The 19222-nt window shown below is 52.6% G+C and overlaps 1 protein-coding gene and 1 long non-coding RNA gene across 3 annotated transcripts in view; both read right to left on the reverse strand.

Moving 5' to 3' along the window:
* The window catches only part of LOC107214107, a 7652-nt gene extending 6756 nt beyond the window's left edge, over positions 1–896 (reverse strand). Inside the window, exons 1-3 of the long non-coding RNA XR_001524881.3 lie at positions 761–896; positions 462–517; positions 154–213 (exon numbers count right to left, since the gene is read on the reverse strand). This is a non-coding gene — a long non-coding RNA (uncharacterized LOC107214107). The remainder of the gene's footprint in view (positions 1–153; positions 214–461; positions 518–760) is intronic.
* An 8318-nt stretch (positions 897–9214) lies between these two features.
* Positions 9215–19222, reverse strand: part of KIAA0319L (KIAA0319 like) — a 30077-nt gene continuing 20069 nt past the window's right edge. For both annotated transcript variants that reach the window (XM_015649313.1, XM_033519551.1), the window contains 9 exons: positions 18260–18408; positions 17802–17953; positions 17493–17631; positions 17016–17175; positions 14963–15105; positions 13881–14003; positions 13266–13356; positions 12819–12910; positions 9215–10902 (listed from right to left, as the gene is read on the reverse strand). In XM_015649313.1, the coding sequence (XP_015504799.1) occupies positions 10715–10902; positions 12819–12910; positions 13266–13356; positions 13881–14003; positions 14963–15105; positions 17016–17175; positions 17493–17631; positions 17802–17953; positions 18260–18408 (1237 nt within the window). In that variant the 3' untranslated portion in view covers positions 9215–10714. The remainder of the gene's footprint in view (positions 10903–12818; positions 12911–13265; positions 13357–13880; positions 14004–14962; positions 15106–17015; positions 17176–17492; positions 17632–17801; positions 17954–18259; positions 18409–19222) is intronic.

Consider the following 19222-nt stretch of genomic DNA (forward strand, 5'->3'; position numbering starts at 1 on the left):
GCAGGGCTGGGAACACCCCATGGGCAGCAGGAGAGGAGCAGTGTGCAGGGCTGCAGCAGTGGGGGCAGGCAGAATTCCAGGCAGTGCCCAGTGCTTCCCTCTCTGCAGCTCCCCAAGTGAAGCCAAGCGCTGCTCATCACGTGTCAAACTCACCTACAATTACAGCTCCTATGGCGAGTCCCACAAAGAATGCAATGGCAACCGGAAAAATGGCTAAGAAGGAAAATACAGATGGATAGGCGTGTGGGCACTAAAGCTCCTCCTGGCCAGAGCCCAGCACCCTGTGCTGGGCAGGGCAGGGGCCCGGTGGCAGCAGCAGCTCTCCCAGCACTGCTTTCCTCCAGCCCTGCAGACACGTGGTGGGAGAAGGGAGAAGGGACAAACCCCAGGGTCCCCATGCCCCCTACGATCGGTCCCACTGCAGGGCCCAGACCCCACACCCCACACGTCACCCAACCTACCCATGATCGGCTGGTCGGGAGCGAGAGCTGCGATGAGTCTGCTCTAAACCTGGTTCCTTAGGAAGTAAGAACAAGATTTTTTCCGTGGGTGGCAGGTGGGGTCACCGGTGTTTTCCGCCCCGCAGGATCGCCCCCAGCCACCCCTCTCCCACCTAGCAAGCCGCCCCTTCCCCTTGAAAGCAGCCCCAGCCCAGGCTCCTGCTCGGCACAGGGCTCGGTGGCTGCTCAGCGAGGTGAGCAGCCCCCCATTACTGTCCCCCCCTCTTTCCAGAGAAAGGGAGCTGTCCGGAAACACCCACTGCGGGGCCGCGACACCCGACGCCAACTTCTCGGATGTCTCTTGTGCTCTGAGGGGAGGAAAAGATGGCGTCCGGAAAGACTGAGTTAGGGTGTGTCCAGGACGATGATTATCGAGAAGTTTCCGACACTGCTCGTGGAGTTTCACTTTCTCATTTCCTCTTGACGCTGCTGTCTGTGCTGGAGTTTCACTTTCTCATTTCCTCTTGACGCTGCTGTCTGTGCTGGAGTGGGGCTGGGGCTCTCCCGTTCTCGGGGGTCGGACTCTAGGGGGTCCCCCAGGGAGCCCTTTCGCCCCGAGCGCCTCGGCCAGGAGGTGCGGGAGCTGAGGGGGAAGGACGCGCCGGGCTGGGGTTCCTCGGGCCTGTGCCGGGATGCTGTGGCTTCACGGGGCCTTTCCCGACCGGTGAAACACCACGGCTCTAACGAGCACCCACAGCGGTCTGGAGAGCAGACCTGCAGCCGCTCCACCTTTTTCCTCCCCACCGGGCAGCCTCAAAAACCAGCCAAAGCCCCACTCTGTACCCCCCGTTTGTCCCGCTCCCTGCACCCACTCCTCACTCCGGGCCCGCTAAGGGCAGCACGGCGGCGGCGGCAAGGGACAGCAGATGCCGTAGCTCATGCGCCGCTGCAGCTGGTTGAAGGGGACCAAATCCAGTTGCAAGTTGATCTGGTTCCTTTTTACCAGCCCCAGGGACGCACCGTGTCTCCGCAGGCGCCGTCTGCACCGTGCTGATGATGGGAGCTCCCGGCGTGGGGGTCCCAGCTCAAAAATGCATACTTCTTAACATTCCATAACGCCGGTCGGCTCCATATGGGCATATGAAGAAGTATGTAGGGTTGGGAGGGAGAGGCGGACGCCGCGGTTCTGGGGGCGCAGGGCATGGGGCTGTCCCTCTCCCGGCCGTGTCCTCCAGCTCCAGTGAGATCCTGGAAGGAGCCGGTGGCCATGGTGAAGCCAGAGGTTGTGCAGGGGCTGTGGGGGCACCTCCTGCCCACCCCCAGTCCCATCGTCGGCCTCTGTCCAGTGCAGCCCAGGCGGACGCACTGCCCAAATGGCCTCTGTGCCCGCAGCCACCCCCGAGCTCCTCGTGTTTGGAGCCGTGGCCAAGCCCTGTGTGCCTCGGAGCCAGAGTCTCTCGGCAGCCGGAGGGTGCTCAGGCTGGTATTTTGGAGGGTTTTGGCTGCCCTTTGTGGGTGATGGGATGCTCCCGGATGCAGCTGCGGCTCAGCGGTTTGGGCTGTGGGGGCAGCTGGGGAGCTGTACCTGCGAGGAGTTGACAGCACAGCCAAGCATGCGCCAGCACGGATGCACAGCAGAGGTGGGTGCCTATGCTTGGAGCCACTTCCACAGGGGGAATCCCAGTCAGCCGTGCCTCTTGGCTTGGTAGGGCTCCCCCCGCTGCTGCTGCTGCTGCTGCTGCACTGGGTCAGGATGCACCAACTCGTTTCCCTGTCCCCCTGCAGCCCCAGAACCCCCAAACGCTACATCCCCTCATCTGTCTATGTGCCTGAGCAGTGGTGCAGGCTGGTGCACATGGAGTCAGCATAGGGGAGCACCCACACACTTCCCACACCCCCATGCCCCTGCCCACCTCATTTTGCAGGGCCAGGAGAAGGAGACAGGAGTCAGGGCCACTCCACCCCCTACGTAGCAGCTCTGAACAGGGAAGGCTGGAGGTGGCTTTGCATATGGGAGGAGGGATTCAGCTGAGAGCTCTGAGGCTTGAGACCCTAAGGGGACTGTAGGGGGGCTTCCAGTCCCCAGTGTTGCTTGGTCATGGCAGGGTGACAGAGGGCATGCACCTTGACTTCAGTGACCTTTCCAGCCCTAAATCTGCAGCTGGAACGGGACAATGGCAGGTACAGGGAGTGTTCCTGGGTTCCCAGGGGCTGACCCCTCTCAGGACAGGAGAGCGAGGGGTGTGTGGGGGTCTGGCTGTGGGCAGGAGGGGCTGACCAGGCATGGTGTGGCCGTGACTCAGCAGCAGAAGCTGTGTCCACACGCGCCGCAGCTCCCTGCAAGGAGTCCATGGGTGCCAAGTACAGCCTTGCATCACCAGCCCAGCTCACATCACCCACAGGCAGCAGTCGCTGCTCAGTGGCCCCCCAAGGCACCAACCATTGCTGTGGGGCACAGCATGACACAGCCATGCTTCCCCCAGGATGCTCTGCCAACACCCCAGGAGCTCCTGCATGGCTGGTCCCCAGGGATCCAGCCCTGAGCATCCGAGCCACGGCTTCCAGGACCCAAGACAAGTCCCCAGCCCAGCAGGAGCAGCGGGGCAGAGCGTGTCTGGCAGGACCAGCACCCCTGTCCCACCCCAGATCAAACAGACAGGGTGTCCTGAGCCCGAGGCTGCAGAGATGCACCCACTGAACCCTGGGGCTCTGTGGCCCTGCAGTGCACAGCGATGCTGCCATGAGGATTTGTTGTAGCAGTGCTGGGGTCCCAGGGACTGCCAGGACTGTCAGGGTTCAGTGGGAGCCAAAAACCCCTGGCTGCACCCACCCTGAAACTGCAAAGCCAGGGCACAGCATCCAGGCTCTCACATTGCAGCTGAGTTCATCTCCAGTCACCTCAGCTGACTTTGGGCAGCCTCCCAGGACTGGGTACTAAAGATACCCCAGCCCCAGTGGCCCACACAGCCCCCTCTCATGGCATGGTTCCCACAGCCCTTAGCTGGGCTCTCCCAGTGACCTTGGAGGGCTGCACCCAGCTCCATGAGATGCTCACTGCTTCCAGGGCACCTCGTGTCCCCCAGCTCCAGCCCAGGCACCCCCTGCCTGTTCCCACCACCTCTCCTTGCCCCTGCCGTGTTTCACAGAGCAGCTTTGCCCCACTGCCCTCTCTGTGCCCAGACATTACCAGTCATCACCACCAACCCCTCTGCAGCCCCGGGCTTGCCAAAGGCATCCCCGAGCCCTCCCCAGTCCCAGCACTGCCTTTGACAGCTGTAGACCCCGAGCAGAAACCCACCAGGGAGATGTGTGCTGGGGCAGCGCCTCTTCCACGAATTCTCCATGCCCTCGGGCCGGCCGTGAGTCCTCGGCCAGGGCAGGCCCCCGTGTTCTCCACCTGCCCCGAGAGCAGCTCCCTGGCCGGGCAGGGTGGTTTGTAGGCACCACACGGCTTTGCAGGGGGAGGCGGAGGAGCCGGGGAGCTGCCGGGCCGGCCGTAGTGACACCCACGCGCCCGCAGGCACCCAACAACAACCCCAGCTTGGCTATAAAAGGAAGAATCTTTTTTTTTTTCCCCGGCTTCGCCAGCGCTGCGTCCCTGGCCACGCTCTGCAGCCGCTGCTCTGCACGGACCTTTACAAGTTTTCCCATCCAGCGCTGCCCCCTCCAGCCGGCTTCCCCCGGCTCATCCATCCCCGGCAAACCCACTGCAGCAGCTTCTGAGTGACTTATAAAATACCAAGAGGCCCAGCAAAGAAGAGGGACGTGGGTGCATGGGGAGCGCTGGCACAGGGTGCCTGGAGAAACACCCCGGCTCCCGTCCTGCCGTCCCTTGGCCCGCGGCATTGCCCGTGTCGAGGCGGTGGGCGCATGACCCCGGTGCACCCGGCCGTGGTGGTCAGCACTTTCCCCCGTGCGAGTCCAAAATGCTATGCCGAGGTGCCCAGAAGTTGGGTTTCCCTTCCCACCTTATCCTACAGGCTTAGGGTGTCCCCACTTTGCGTGGCGGAGGGCACCTCGGCTGCTGGGGAGGCGATGGTCGGCCCCGGTGCAGGGGGACACCCGCAGGCAGAAGGCCGGGTGCTGCCCGCAGAGCCCGAGCACTCAGCACCCAGCACCCCTTTGCAGCCGGGACCTGCCGGGGGGCCCCATTGTACCCCCAGCCACACAGAGACTTGCTGCTACCCCCCACTTCTCCGCCTCCACCTGGGCTGGCCCCAAGCAGGGGGGGGGCTGCGGTGACCCCCTCCCCACGTTCTCCCCTCCCCGCCCACGCCGAGCCGCTGTCGGCGCCCAGCAGCAGTAGCATCCCCGGCCCCGGAGGGCTCAGCACCGGCCGGGCTCGCTGAAGGTTAAACCTTGGCGGCGGGGAAAGCCCCACTGCCCCCCGCAGACCCCGCACCCCCCACCCGCAAGGCCACTCACGGTTCTGGAGGTGACACTGGCCGCAGCAGGCTGGGCTGGAGGCAGCGAGCTGCGGTGACACCCGGCACGAGCACGCTGATTCCGTGCTTGCCTTGACTTTGCCACAGGACTCCTCCAGCTCGTCCGCAGGAGCTTGCAGCATCCTCCAGTTCAGCGGGAGAAGTTCCTCGCCAGGGAGGGAGGGAGGAGGGAGGGATTTAAGGCAGACCCTGCCTGGGATGCATGTCTACGGGTGCAGTTGAAGACCCCTCGCTCTCTGAGCACCCCGAAGCTCTCTCCTCGCTCACCCCATCCTGGACTCGGCGTCCCAGCACATGTACCCAATTCTGGGGATGCTGTATGAGTGATCTCTGCTGAGAAACCCTCTCTCTCCCGGACCGAGGTGGCCAGGGCTGCCACGAGCACGCAGACAGTCGGCCAGCTCTGCCACCTGCCCCACATCGCCCAGGTGCCTGGCGAAGGTCCCAAAACCTTGTCGTGGTGGGAGCCGGCACACACCACTGGCCCCAGCAGCAGCCCAGGGCAGCTCGAGGGCAAAACTGAGCTTGTGGAGTGCACAGAAGGGTAAAACCTGTAACCATCTCAGCCACAGGAGATCCCCATGGCCAGGGGGACCCCGTGAGGATGGGGATCCCTGAGTTGCCCCAAGCCACCTGCTTGAAGTGTCCCCAACACCCACAAAGCGATTGTTCCAGCATCCCCAGCCGCCAAGTTCGGGGGTACAGGGTTGCTCTGCCCACCCGGAGCCCTGGCGGTCCTACCTGCGGAGAGCTGGCGGGGCGAGGAGGACCCCCTGCCCGGGGCAGGATGCTGGGAGACACCTTAGTGTGGTTCCCAAAGGGAAAAACCAGGACCAGCAGCGTGGCATCCCACCCGCGGCGGTCCCGGCGGCTCCCTGCCTGCCACGACACCCTCCCCACCCCGGGTGCGTTGTGTTTGCCTGCTATTTTTGGCAGCCTCCTAAGAGCTCCTCTCAGGCTATTAATAATGAGAGTGAGAAATTCGTTTGGCCTCTCCTATATAAGGAAAGGTAGAGGCTTAGAGGCAGCTAAATATACTGGCGCGTGCGGGAGCGAGCGGGGAGTCTTTGGCACCGCGTGTGGAAAAGGGATTGTTTGAACAATGGAAAGACAGACTCACTCAGCACACGGGGCCGACGGAGGGATGGACGGAGGGTGACGGTGCCCGCGGGCCTCCACCGCAGCACCCGCATCGCCCCCGATGCCCCTCGGGGCTCTGCCTCAGCAGAAGGAGCAGCGGGAGAGGGGAGGCAGGAGCAGGGATGCTCCGCAAACTCCAGCCCCGAGCCAGCCACGCTCGCTCCAAAACGCCTGCAGCAATCCTCGCTGGGCCAGCAGCGAGGCGGGGAGCGACTCTGGGTCTGTGTGCTCGGTCAGGAGGGACGTGAGGGGTGCTGGTGGCGGGGAGCAGGTGGGCTGTGGTGGAGCGACCAGTTCCCACTGGGACATGGCCGGCACAGGGTCAGTCCTCCAGCTGAGCCCCCTGCAAATCCCGGCCTCTCTCAGGGCCAGGATTCTCTGGAACAGCCCCGGGGGCATCTCCCGCAGCCGGGAGATGGGTGCCACAATGTGTCTCCAGCTGCACGGAGCCACCAGCACGCCTGCAGTGTGCCTACACCGCGGCACAGGGATCATTTAAGGAGCACAGGGCAGCTCTAATTCTGTCCTCCCCGTGGCTATGGGGGACTCGGGCGAGGTGCGGGAGCTCCTGTCGGTGCCGAGGACAGGGAGAGCCCGGCTAGAAGAAGGAAAGCAGCAGCAATCCAGGGAATCCTAATGACTGGAAAGCGCTGGGGAGCAGCGCCAAATTCACACGGTCGCAGCAAGGACAGCACATGCAGCAGGATGAGTACAAAGAGAGGAAAAACCGTGCTCCTCTGGCTCCAGGAGGAGCCTTTTGTTTTTTAACTCTTCGTAGCCCTGGCTGCTGTTTAGGGAGGCATAAGTGGTGTAGCTGCGACTGGAACCCCAATCTCCCCGGCTGACAGGCGCCTGGTCTTGGCCTCGGCCACGGTGCCTGTGGCCAAATCCCTGCAGCCGCATCCCCCAGGGACTGCGGGGCTTCACCGGGCTGCTGAACCACCAAAACACCGGGACAGCCGTGCTGGGCAGAGCTCAAACTGCTGCCTTGGCCACCGTCACAGCTGCCTCAGTTCCCTGAGCTGTGAAATTCCAGCAATAAAACCCATTTCACAGACTTCGACCCTGGGGCTGCTCTGAGGCTCCAGCCCAGGCCCTGATCCACTCATGGGGATGTGACACAGATCAGAAACTGCTGGAGACAGGAGCAGCTCTTTGCCCTCAGGACAGTGAGAAACCCCATTCTTCTCTCCCGGGGCTGCTGTGTCCACAGCTGGGGAGCTCAGCAGATTTGGCTTCCTCTGTCCTTAGGTGACATTGAGGGAAGTGAACTCTGAGGACTTCAGCCCACCCCATGAACCACATGAACTGTGCATGGACAGAAGGGTAGCTCTGAAGGTGAATCTCCTCCCCTCTCTGAAAAATCCTGGAGTGCCATAGTGTCCATCCTGGCTGCCATGGTGCTGAAGTGTGTTCCCTACACAGCCAGCCCCAGCAAGAGCTGGGCGGCCACAGTAATCTCCTTCAAGGACTCCAGTAATTAATAAATATTCCTCTGCTGCATGAGGAGGTTCTGCTATCCAGGTGTGGGGCAGCTGCTACTTTGCTTTCCTCTGAAATCAAGTGTTTGGTGAGAACTGTCCCACAGCTGAAATTGGAGAAAGAAGCAAAACATCTTCCCATTTGCAAGAAACATTTTCTTGAAGAAAAAATGATTTTTAGTCTTGATCCAAGTAACACTGGAATCACCAATGTCATTAACCAAAGTGCAGACAGGTTGGGCACCCCCAGCTACACAACAGGATGAGGAAAAGATTTAAGAGCAAACTATTTCAAAACTGGAATTTGCCTCAAACATCTTCACCAGCAGTTGAATATGTTACAGGAAACAAAAGTGAGTGAAGGTGCTGGTTCATCTGACAGATGTCTCCGCCTTTAACTTCCACATGTGGGCAACTTGTAGCCAGTGTCTAATTGTGAAATCATAAAGCATAGCAATGCAGAAACCTTCCTGAACAAGGTCACGCTCACAGCGCTCGGGTAACAAACCAGGAGCAGAATCAGTGATGCTGGGGGAGGAGGAAAGCAGAGAAAGGGATTCCAAAACCCCAGGGAAGCTGTGCACACACCTGAAGAGGGCTGTGCTCCTGGGGCACTACAGCAGACAGCCCACCCTGCTCCTGCCTTGGGCCAGAAGTTCCCACCTTCAGCCTGGGGGGTCTCTTTGCCTCTGTTAGTGCCACATGTCCTTCTGCCCCCCAAAGCTGGGGTGCCTCCAGCCTGCCCCCATTCCTGAAGGCTCGGTGGCACTGACATGTGGAGGGGGAAGAGGCTGCACAGCCAGGGAATACTAATGGGAGCTAGGAATCTAATGTGAGCTTGTGCTGTGCTGTCACAAACCTGCACTTGGAGATAGCAAGTGACTATGAGTCACTGGGCATGGAGGGAAGGCCAAAGCCCTCCCCAAAGCCCAACCTTGGGTTTGGGTGCAGCCCCTCAGTACAGCACCCCCACCTGAAGGGCTGTAATAGTGAAACACAGGGCTGAAGGAAACTGCAGCTAAACAAAGGTGTTGGAGGTAACAGCTGCACAGTCTGTAATTCCCTCTCCTGTAACAAGCAGCCAGGTTCACTGGAAATCCCAAGCTGTGTCTGTTGAGAAGGGCACTGACCCCTGCAGCAACCAATGCCCAACAGCTGAGCCCCCATCTGCTGCTGGGGTCCCTCCCTGGGGGCAGGAGCAAGGGGCTCAGAAAGCACAAGCCCCAAGGACCAGAACCAGGTAGAGCCCAACAGCTCCCCTCTCCCAGCACAAAGTGCAGCCTTACCTGCAGGTGACCAACTGGTCAATCCCTGCAGCTCCAAACGCTCCTATTCCCACAGTTTGTTCATTTACATCCACACTCAGGACACGCAGAGGGTGGTGTCACCCAAGAGTTAAATGTGTAGCCATGGGACAGCCAGTGCTGGGCTGTGCCCTCTGAGGAGCATCCTAGGGTCAGCCGTCCCCGTGTGTGGTCCTGGGTGGGTTTGGAGGGAAGGAGCCCTGGAAAGAGCGGGAGGAGGAGCCTCCAGGAAGGGGAAGCCTGAGCCAAGCCCCAGCTGTGTGCCAGACAGCCCAGGCAGAGGGTGGCCCATGCTGTGATGCCAGCAAATGCCATGGCCTCAGCACTGGGAGAACTGCAAGCTCCAGTGATGGGCCTGAGGAACAGCTGATTGCCCAAAAAATAAACTCAGCAGCAGCCACAACTACATTCAGTGAGGAAATGTCCCCTCACATTCGATAGTGTTTAATCTTTATCTAGCTCAACACAAATCAGTAGTGCAGCAATATAAATACATCTGAGGAACTTAAAGCCTTTTGGCTTTCATAGCTCAATAAGAAGAGGGAAAAAAAAAGCCAATTAAACCAGTCTCCAGTTTTTAAATTAAACACAAAGAAAGGCAATGTACTGCCCACTCATCCCCAGAGAAGCAGTGGCATCCTTCATGCCAGCAGGAGGCTGAGTTCTGCCGGAGGACAGGGTGCAACTCATGACAGCAGCACAGTGAGATAAGAGTGGGAATGGGAAAGGACCCCCATGCCTGCCCCTGGGTTCAGGCAGCAGGGACACAGTGACACATTGTGCCACATGCTGCTGGCACTGCCCACTGCTCTCAGGTCCCCAGAATTCCCTTTTCCACCATGGAAGGACACCACGTGTGCTCTTCACACTGTGACAGGAGCACACAGGGCTGTGCAGCCACAACAGCACAAGGCCAGTGAGCTGCCAGCCTGAGGGAGCAGCCATCTGGGGACTGCAGAAATCAATCCCGTCCACCTGGGATGTGCAAATTTTAAGGGGAAAAAAACCCAAACCAAAAAACCACAGTACACAGTGTTCCATAACTGAGATATGGTTAACGTCCAGCCTCATGGATGGCCTGGTGACCAACAGAAATTGCTGGGGCCACAGAACATGTCACAGCTTTGGAATGAAGCCAGACGTTGGACACAGTTACCAAACATGCGTGTGTCCCCTCAACTCTGGTACCCAGCAGGACTTTGCTGCAGGAGGGGGGTCTCCCAGCCTGGGCAGTAACCCTAGGTCACCTTTTCACACCTGAACAGGCACCAAGTCCCCAACACTCCCCATGAGAGCGGCCTGACAGCAATTTAGAACAGCCACAAACCCCTCTCCTACCTGCAAACTGCCAGAGTGTGACCAGTGTTACATTCCCCCTCCTCTACACTCCAACAGCAGCCAAGTGCATGTGAAAGAACAAGTCTACATTAAAATAGTGCTTAAACCATTAGGGAAGGTGGGAGTAAAGTTGGACAGCACAAGTAGCCAGTGGTAGGCTATGGGAGCCTGAAGGGAGCTCGGAGCACAGCTCAAGGACTTGACCTTCCTTTTCTGAGGAACTCCAAGGCAAGTGAGCTGGAAGTCCACAGGTGCTCCGTCCACTGCAGTCTGAGGTGGCTTAGGAGGGTCCTGCACATTCACAGTTGCTCCAAGTAGCTCTGTCCTTTTCTGACTCTTCTCCTGGGGTTCACAGGTGCCTTCTCCTCCCTTTGATTTCCCTTGAAGTTCAAATTCAAGTACAACCAGTTTTAACTGAATGAAAAGAAACCCACAAAACCAAAGTTGTTTTCTGTGAAACGAATTAGCAGCGTTGTCCTAGTCCAAGTGGCCTCCAAAGGCCCTGGTAGGATAGGGATGGGATTGGCCTTCCCTGCTGAGCTCCAGCCAAGGCTGCCCGAGGGGAGCTATAGGATTTCCTCCCTCTGGTTCTTGGGTTTGAGTGTCAGTTGTCCGTTGCGCAAGGAGCCGTTCTGGCTGCGGAGCAGTTTCCCTTTTTCCCGGTCAGGCCATGTGAAGATGGCTTCATCACTGTCCAGCTCGGACTCTGAGTGCATCAGGCTCGTGTTGAGGACTTGGGCTTTCTGTCTGCCACCTCGAAGGAGAAACATTCCCAGGTTAGAAATGCTCTTAACCTTACCTTCCTCCATCCCCTCTAAGTCTCCTTTTCCAATCACGTCTAAGAGGCAGCAGAATCTGACTTTCCTCTGTGTGTCTCTTATTCCCTCTGATGCTGAAGCCAAGGTGATCCTGTCTCAGACACTCTGGCATGTCAGAGGTCACAACAACACTCCACGACAGTGCAAAGCACAACAAGCAGACAGGAAGGCAGTGATGTGACCAGAAGGGGCTGTGAGTACACGAGGGAGCTCTGTCGCCCTGACCTTGCTTGGGGCACTGCCTAGAAAATGCTCAGAGGGCTCACGACTGGAGTAAGAGAATATGCAGGTATGAGAGAAGATCTCTGCCATCTCACTACCCTCTCCCTACTCTCCTCTTTGCTGCTCCTGCCTGCAAGGGAAGAGAGACAAATTAGCAGGACGAATTTAGATTAATGCACAAGGACAGGAGAGGGACTGATACTTTACTGATATTGTCAGCAGAGGAAATATTTAAATTTAGCTTTCCCTTAATGGAGAAATGCAACATTTCCTCTGTTAGCAGAAAGCTCCCTGGATGTATGTAGCAGGGAAAAAGACTTTAGTCAGCAGCCAGCCTCAGAAGCAGCAATATGAGTTGAGTTACCAGAGAGCAAATGGTGAGACACATTTAGTACATTTATTGCACAGTGAGCTCTGAGATGACAGATGGTCAGACTAAAGCAGAGTTGGGTGCTGAGGGAGGGAAACACACCCAGGTTCCCTGCAAGGGTATCCATGTTTGAGCAGTTGGGACAGCCTGGTCTTTGGAGGAACAGCTGATCAGGCTGTCACTGCAATGCCCTCCATACTGCTCTTGGGCACTGCTCACTTTGCAGGACCACTAAATGGGATAGTACTGGGATGAGCTGTTACTTTCTGCTAGCAAACAAGGATCAGGAACTCCTTTCCATGCACAGTTAACACATCCCCTTCTCTAAACAAACCAGGACACACATGATATGAAACACACACTCAGCAGCTGCAGAGCTCCCTGGAATTCAGCAGGGTTGTACTTGGCACATCCTTTCTAACATTTCCCTCTTTTCCTGGTCAGTCAGTAGGTGACTCTGGCTTGGTTCATGTATCAGATAAAAACACTCCAGCCTGAAATAACTCCCTGATTTTTGCAAAGCACATGACAAGCTCTCTCAGGACAGTAATACAGGCAGGAAAATGCTAGCTAAGAACACAGAAGACAAATCCTGCCTTTCTGAACTGAGCCAACAGACCTGTAGCCACACGGAGCACTGAGGAATTAATGGATTTCCTTCCGAAATTCACCTGCTTACTGGAAAACTAGAGGATGATCTGAAATATGAAATTTCCACAGCCTGATGTGCACAAGAGGAAGAATAAATAAGTTGATGAACCAGTCATTTGTGGTGGGCGAGTAGAAGAGCAGAAATAAACCTAAATCTCCTCAGTACACAAGTGTTTTCAGGGTGTTTTCAGATGTTGATCGGTTTATTGCCACTGAATTACTGCTTTGCTGTAGAGAATGACCAAAGAATTGCATACTGGCAAGAAGGGAACTACCAGAACCCAGGGGAAAACTTTAGAGCAGGAGAAGTTACAGTCAAGACCCAATTTTGGGCTTCTTGAGTCAGGCTGTTCTGCACAGTTTAATGCATCCACTTCCTACTTCTGAGGTACCTGAAGTGGAGACTTTAGGACAAGGCCAATTTCAGCCTCAATTTCCATACCTAAGAGTTAGATGACTTTACTCAATACCATATACAGATCTGAGATAAGCTCTCACATCTTCTGAGACCCCTCTGTCACATTTGTTTCACTGTGATTTTAAGTCCACCAAGGAGGAGTTCTCAGTCAGCACCCTGGAAATGCTGAGCTCTTCTCTCTCATGTTTTACCTGCTTTGGGATTTGGTTTTAACTCCAGGCTTTCTTGATCTGTTGCATCCAAAATCTTGTATTTGCTTTTTCTTTTGGATTTTCCTTTCCGTCTAAAGGGAAGGAAAAAGAATTAAGAGACGGTCCATTTCCAAAAGAGCAAGAAGAAAACCAACTCTGATCTTCAAAGCAAAAGCACTTTCTATTTCTGATTATGTTCATATTACAAAGTGAAACATTAAAATGTTGCTAAGTTGCACGTTTATAGATTAATCCAAATTTTGCTTCTTAACATAACCCAGAGTTCTGGGACTTCAACATTTAACTTGAAGCATTTAAGTGAGAAAACCCAATATCCCAAGGCTCAGCAGATGATCTGCTGGGACAATGGGTTTGAATCTTTAACCTCCTACTGCAGACACTTGGCTGTGAAACCTGGATACAGCAGGGGTTTGGTCTCAGTCCCACCTCTTGCAGCAGCAGATCACCATCCATGACAAGATTCCAAAGGCAACCACGATGACAAAAGATGCAATGATCACATACAGCACACTCCACTCTGCAAGCAAAACCCCAGAGATAAACGCATTTTGGCACCTCATACACCTCATACCTTATACAATTGACAGTGCATGTTTTAGGGAACTATTCTTGTGGAAGAAAAGGCAAGGCCTGGCCCTTTGCAGAATTAGAGGCCAGCATTCCCCACTGGCAGCACCACCAGATCCCCTTGGGAAGCTTGAGATCAGTGTGTGGACTCACTGGCAGTTTTCAGCATATGTTGGTTTATAAAATTGGCTCTCCTGTGGCAGGAGAGCCTCTGTACAGACATGACAGAAGAGAGCTGTGATTTATACACCCTGAATGGACTCAACTCTTAGTGAGTGTTCATTGGGAGGGTCTGAAGGGGACTCACTCCCCTATCAAACATCTTCTGCCCAGAAGGTGAGACAAAAGGCTGTGTCCTGGTATCAGCATCTCATCAGAGCAACTGGGAGACAGCAGTTGCCTGGTGCTGTCCCCAGCCTGGGTTTCAAACACGGGTTTCTCTGCCAAGGTGCCCACCACGGGAGGCTCACGTACCACAGTTGCTTTCGCCGTCTCCCATCTGCACCCTGAGGAAATTCTCCATCCAGAATGGGTCACACACACAGCGCTTGGTGAAGGAGTCACAGCGCCCATGCTCAGAGCAGTTCAGCTGACAGGCTGGGGGCCAAAACCAGCAAGGTAAACTAAATGACTCACAGGTGAGGCAAAAATGGGACAAAATAGTTCAATACAGCCAACCCCTCCTGCAGGCTCTGACCTGAATGTGGCCCCTTTGTAGCTCATTCATAGCTCAGCCATAATCACAAGAGGTGAGAAGTGCACATGTAAGCACCTGGGCCTCATGCCAAACTGAAACATCCCGCTTCACCAGCAACATACAGTTTGCCCAATAAATCCTCATTTTGATATACAAATTATGGAATTTGTATATTTGTCAAGCAAATGTTTTTAAACAAAGTTTTGGTTTTCCAATTCAAACCCCACCTGTGAGACAGACAAGAAACAAAGAGATCCTTTGGAGGGACCAAACAGAACTGAAAAATGCTGAAGGCCAAAAAATTGTAAGAAGCAACGAAAATAATTACTTTACACAATTCTAATTTCAAATCTCTAACTGATCAGCAAATGATCCAGGATGGATCTCATGAAAGAAAAACAGTGCTAATGTAAAGATGTAAAATAATGATAGAAATGGTACATTTCCTGCAGACTGATGTTTGTGTTGCCCAGGAAATGAGTGGGTTCACAGCTACCAAGATGTGCAGTTTTTTGTTTTCAGGATGACACTCATTTCAGTGGTTGTAGTCCATTAACACTGTATTTTAGTTTCATAAGTATCAATCTGCTTTTGTTTTTGTGAACTCTTATCTTCACAGCAACACTACAAGTAATTATTTATAAGAAGTTGAATAGTGAATAGATGGAATTAATTGGTAAATAAGTGATTAGTGAATAGTCTAATAGACTTAATTTTCTGTTTCCCATTCATTAACATGAAAGGTCCTGCAGTGAGTGTAAGTGTGTGGGCATGTGGGTGTTTTTAGCACCCTTATTCTGTCAGACAGCTGAAAAGAAAGTAAAAGATGTTCAGTCTGTCCCAAGAGACTCTCACTTACTGACTGTGTTAATCTCCAGTGCCCGGAAGATGAGGAAGTCTGACTGTTGTTTCCTCAGTTCATTCTTCAGCGTCCAGGCCACATCTCGTCCTTTGAATATCTGATGGGGAGGCTGGTTCTGCACAAAGAACACCATCTTCGTGCTGGAAGAAAGGCAAGAATTATTATCTGCTGCTTCTCCAAACATTAGGTGGAGAGGCACACTCTCCAGTCTGTCACTAGATGTCATTCATTACTCAGAATCCCTAATTTACTTGAAGACCAGACTTTTGGCTGTTTGAAAGCAGTAATGGCAGACCTGGTCCTACAGTAGAAAACCCTTCAGGGTTATCTAATCCATTCATGTTTTCCAAGCTCAGGCTGCACTGCTCTTGAATTTGCACATCAAGTGGATCTTTGCATGTTCACACTAAGCATCAAATCCCCCAAACTTTAAGGTCCTGCTGTTTTCATATTCTCCTCACTCCTCCCTGTGGGATCCTTAGCCTTTATTACACCTGGAACTTGAGGGTCCGTTTACCTGCTTAGCACAGAGCTCCAGTACCAGACAGTGGAAGTTTACGGTTTTTTGCAGAATTGAGTTTGGATGCACCAAGTGCTATAGCCAAAAACAACCCAGGTGTGAAGGATTCTGTATTCTGCAGCTTTTACTGCATTAACTTTAATAGACGAACCTGTTCCTCATGGCTTGCTCATCTTGCAGAGCCCTGTAGATCCTTTAGACTCACAAAAGGATGCATAAATATTTGGGATTTATTATATCTAGTGAACTTATGAGTCAACGGGATATCAGCTAAACCCTCAGAGTATGTGTAAAAGAACAAACCAGCAGTCAAAGGAAAAAGCTCATTTTTACACAGCACAAGTTACTTTGATAGTGGAAGCAAAAATGGCATCTTAAGCCATCTGTCAGGAAACAATCTCTGCTCCTTTATAACACTTCCCACTCTTTTGTCTGCTCAAACATATAAACAGATGAAGTATTAATGACAAGAATCCCTTACTCGCCTTACTCAGGGGCGACTGGTTTGCTCATGGCAGAGACAGAGAGCTAATATTACAACAGAAAGTGCTGGATCCTCAGTTCTCAGCTCTCTAGGTTTGCATGAACAATAAATTCTGATTTTCCTGATACAGCAGGCCACGTGGACATGAAGGAATCGATACATCACAGCACTCAGGGAAGTGTAAAGTAACAGCAGATTTACTGCTGACTTGCTGCAGGGCTTTAGGCATGTCCCTTAAATCTTTTTCAGTGCTTTAGGTACTTTAAAAGTCCCCTTTTAATTATTAATTAATTAATGCAATATTGCACTTATTTCAACAGATTGACACTCATGGCTTGTTGCCACTCTCCAGGCAAGCAACACAACCCTGACCTACAGCCCTGCTCAGCAGCCAACTTCCATGTATTTAGGAAAAATGCAGTTTTCTGTAAGCCAACTAGTAATCAAAATCAAGCTTTTCTATCTCTTCAAACAGACAGTACATTGGCTTTCAACATGTTTTCATACACTAAGTTGAAGCAGTTGTGTAAGCAATAAAGCTACTGCAGAATTAGTGGAAGGCATCCCTGCCTGTGGCTGTGTGGTTGGAACTGGATGATTCTTAAGGTCCCTTCCTACCCAAACAAGTCTGTGATTGTATGAACTACCAATTTGGCATGAAGGTGAGATTTGGCATGACTGTTACACACACTCTGGCGTGTCCTAAGTGTTTCAGCAAACTCCTGCACCAAGCCCTGTTACTTCTCCAGTTACAAATCACAGCTGCAGAACATCCCTTCACATAGTTCCCACAACTTTTAAAAAACAAATCAGATTTGTTCTTATTTTACAGGTTTGAGGTGAAAAGCAGCAGCAGTTTTCAAGGGCAATGCACCATCGAGGGGAAAGATACTAAAAATCTGCTTGGCAACTCTGATCCCATCAGGAATATCAACATTAAGCAACAACTACACATATTCCAATGATCCAATCTGCTTTCCAAGAGGCCTTGATTTTCCAAACCCTCAGGCAATTCCTCACCGTGTACCCTCCCAGATGAATCCCACCTTTGTTCAGTGTATGGCTGGATCTTTTGCACGGTGATGTCCGAGTCGAGGACCCCCAGCAGCACCCCTATCTGCCGGATGAACATCCCCTTCTGCCGCTCTGTCAGCTGGCTCACATTCACATCCAGAATTATCTCCACCAGGTTATTTTTCCTAGGATCTAGAGAGAATGTAGATAGTACAGATCTCTGGAGTTTCTATTTAACCTGGGCATAAGGCAGGATTTTAGCTATCTTTCCAGGATGTTTCTGATTTGAACACAGAACTACAGAGTGGCACTGTGGGAAGGGACGTAAGTATGACTTTCACAGGTAACAGAAGCAGTGAAAGTCAGCCCTCAAAAACCACAGAAAACACAACCATATCCCCCAAAACTTTTAATGTTTACAGATCCAAACTGGACTAGATGACACATCCCAGTATACTGTAACCAAAGGGCTGTAGGCAAATGTGGTACAGCACAAAACCCAGACTCACCAGGTTTGACCTCCACTGTGGTCCTTTCCACATCACTCTCTCCTTTGGCATCTGTTACTCTGAGGTGAAATGTGTAGGTCCCTTCTACCAGATTGGACAGGAGGAGAACAGGATGATGGTCTGAATTATTTAAGACTTCCTGGAAGGCAGAACAAACTATGAGGAAAGAAAGGATCAAAGTAGCACCATGTATCATCATATTTCGGGATACGATAGAGTAACAGCCCAGCAATGAGCTCTGTATTTCCTCAGGACCTGTCAACACTATCTTGCATTGATTTTTGTGATCTTTTACAAAAGAAAGCTCACCCCAGCTGCAGGGCTCCCCTCATCCCGAGTCCACAAGTAGCTGACAATCCCCTTATCATCAGAGGATTTCGATCCATCCAACTCTGCTGTGTTTGTGGGCAAGGTGATGACAACGTTACCAGCAATCTTTGCAACAGGCGGCTTGTTAATCTCTAAATAAACAGAGAGAAAGCACTCAGAGAAAGATCTTGTAATGCCCAATCAAAAATTACTGCATTAGATCTCCAATGTACTCCAGAAATCCCTGTCTAAGTCTAGGGAAGAGAAGGGAAATATTGCAGGATTAAGCTGAAGATACTGTTCTTCCAGAAAAGGGCAAACCTCACTTCAAGCCACTTCAGTGCTCTCCACATTGTCTCCCTCCATTCCTTACATTTATTGTGTGTCTGAATACAGATTTTGCTGAACTGCTCAGAGATAACCTGTGACTGAGCAGTTCTGCTCATGGCTGGATGTACCTTCTTTGACAATGACGTTGACAGAACTTTGGCTCTGCAGGTTCCTCTCATCTTTCACTGTCAGAGTGAACTCGTACGTCCCAACCTGGAGGCCTGTGACAGTGGCAATGCTGCTGTTAGCATTCTCCAGCTTCACACCATCTGGACCCCTAAACAATATACAAGGGGTTTGGTCAGTTTTTGACCTTTCTCAAGGGTTTTGATCAGTTTAAACTTTGCACAGAGCACTGGAGGCAGCCTCGCTCCAAACAGGAGCCTGGAAATAAGAGTCCATGGTAAAAAGCAAAATTATGTTCTCCAGGTACAGCAAGATAATCTACAGAGTAAGTGCAGGATCCAAAACAAAAAGCATAATTTTTGGCAGTTTAATGTTTTGGTTAATTTTAAACCAGAGGAACACTGATAACAGCATTTAGGTGTTGTTTACAAATAGTGGTACTTTCAGCAAATTGAACTTGGCTTGTGAAATGCACAATGAGCCAATTTTGTAAAAAAAAAAAAAAGGTGCAAAGCAAGAACAGTCCTTCATTTCTAGGGCTTTGCACAGGTTTTGCATCAGCAAACAGAAAAAGCTACTGCAAGTTGCTCATAGGCTTTTCCCTGAATTCCCTAAAGCATTTCAGGGAATTTAGAGTCGGAAGAGAACGCTGCCTCATTTAAACAAACTGCAAAAGCATCGAGTTAGGAGGCCCTGCTGTTGCTTGATTACAAGGGTCAGTCTCTCCATGAGACCAAGACCAAACTCCACTGCTGTGAATGGAAACTCGGCCGAGCCACACCACACTCAGAGTGGGAGTCAGGCCTAGAGATGAAGGCAAAGCTATTTCTCATGCTCAAAGAAAACACCACTTCTTTCCAATCAAACATAAATCCTTGTCTTACTCAGGTCACTGGTAAAGCTTGTCAGGCCCAATGTGATCATGACTAAACACAAGGGAGGTGTGGGGGTGTGACTTGTTTTAA

The sequence above is a fragment of the Parus major genome, chromosome 23 (genome assembly GCF_001522545.3).
Source record: "Parus major isolate Abel chromosome 23, Parus_major1.1, whole genome shotgun sequence".
Classification (NCBI taxonomy): domain Eukaryota; kingdom Metazoa; phylum Chordata; class Aves; order Passeriformes; family Paridae; genus Parus; species Parus major.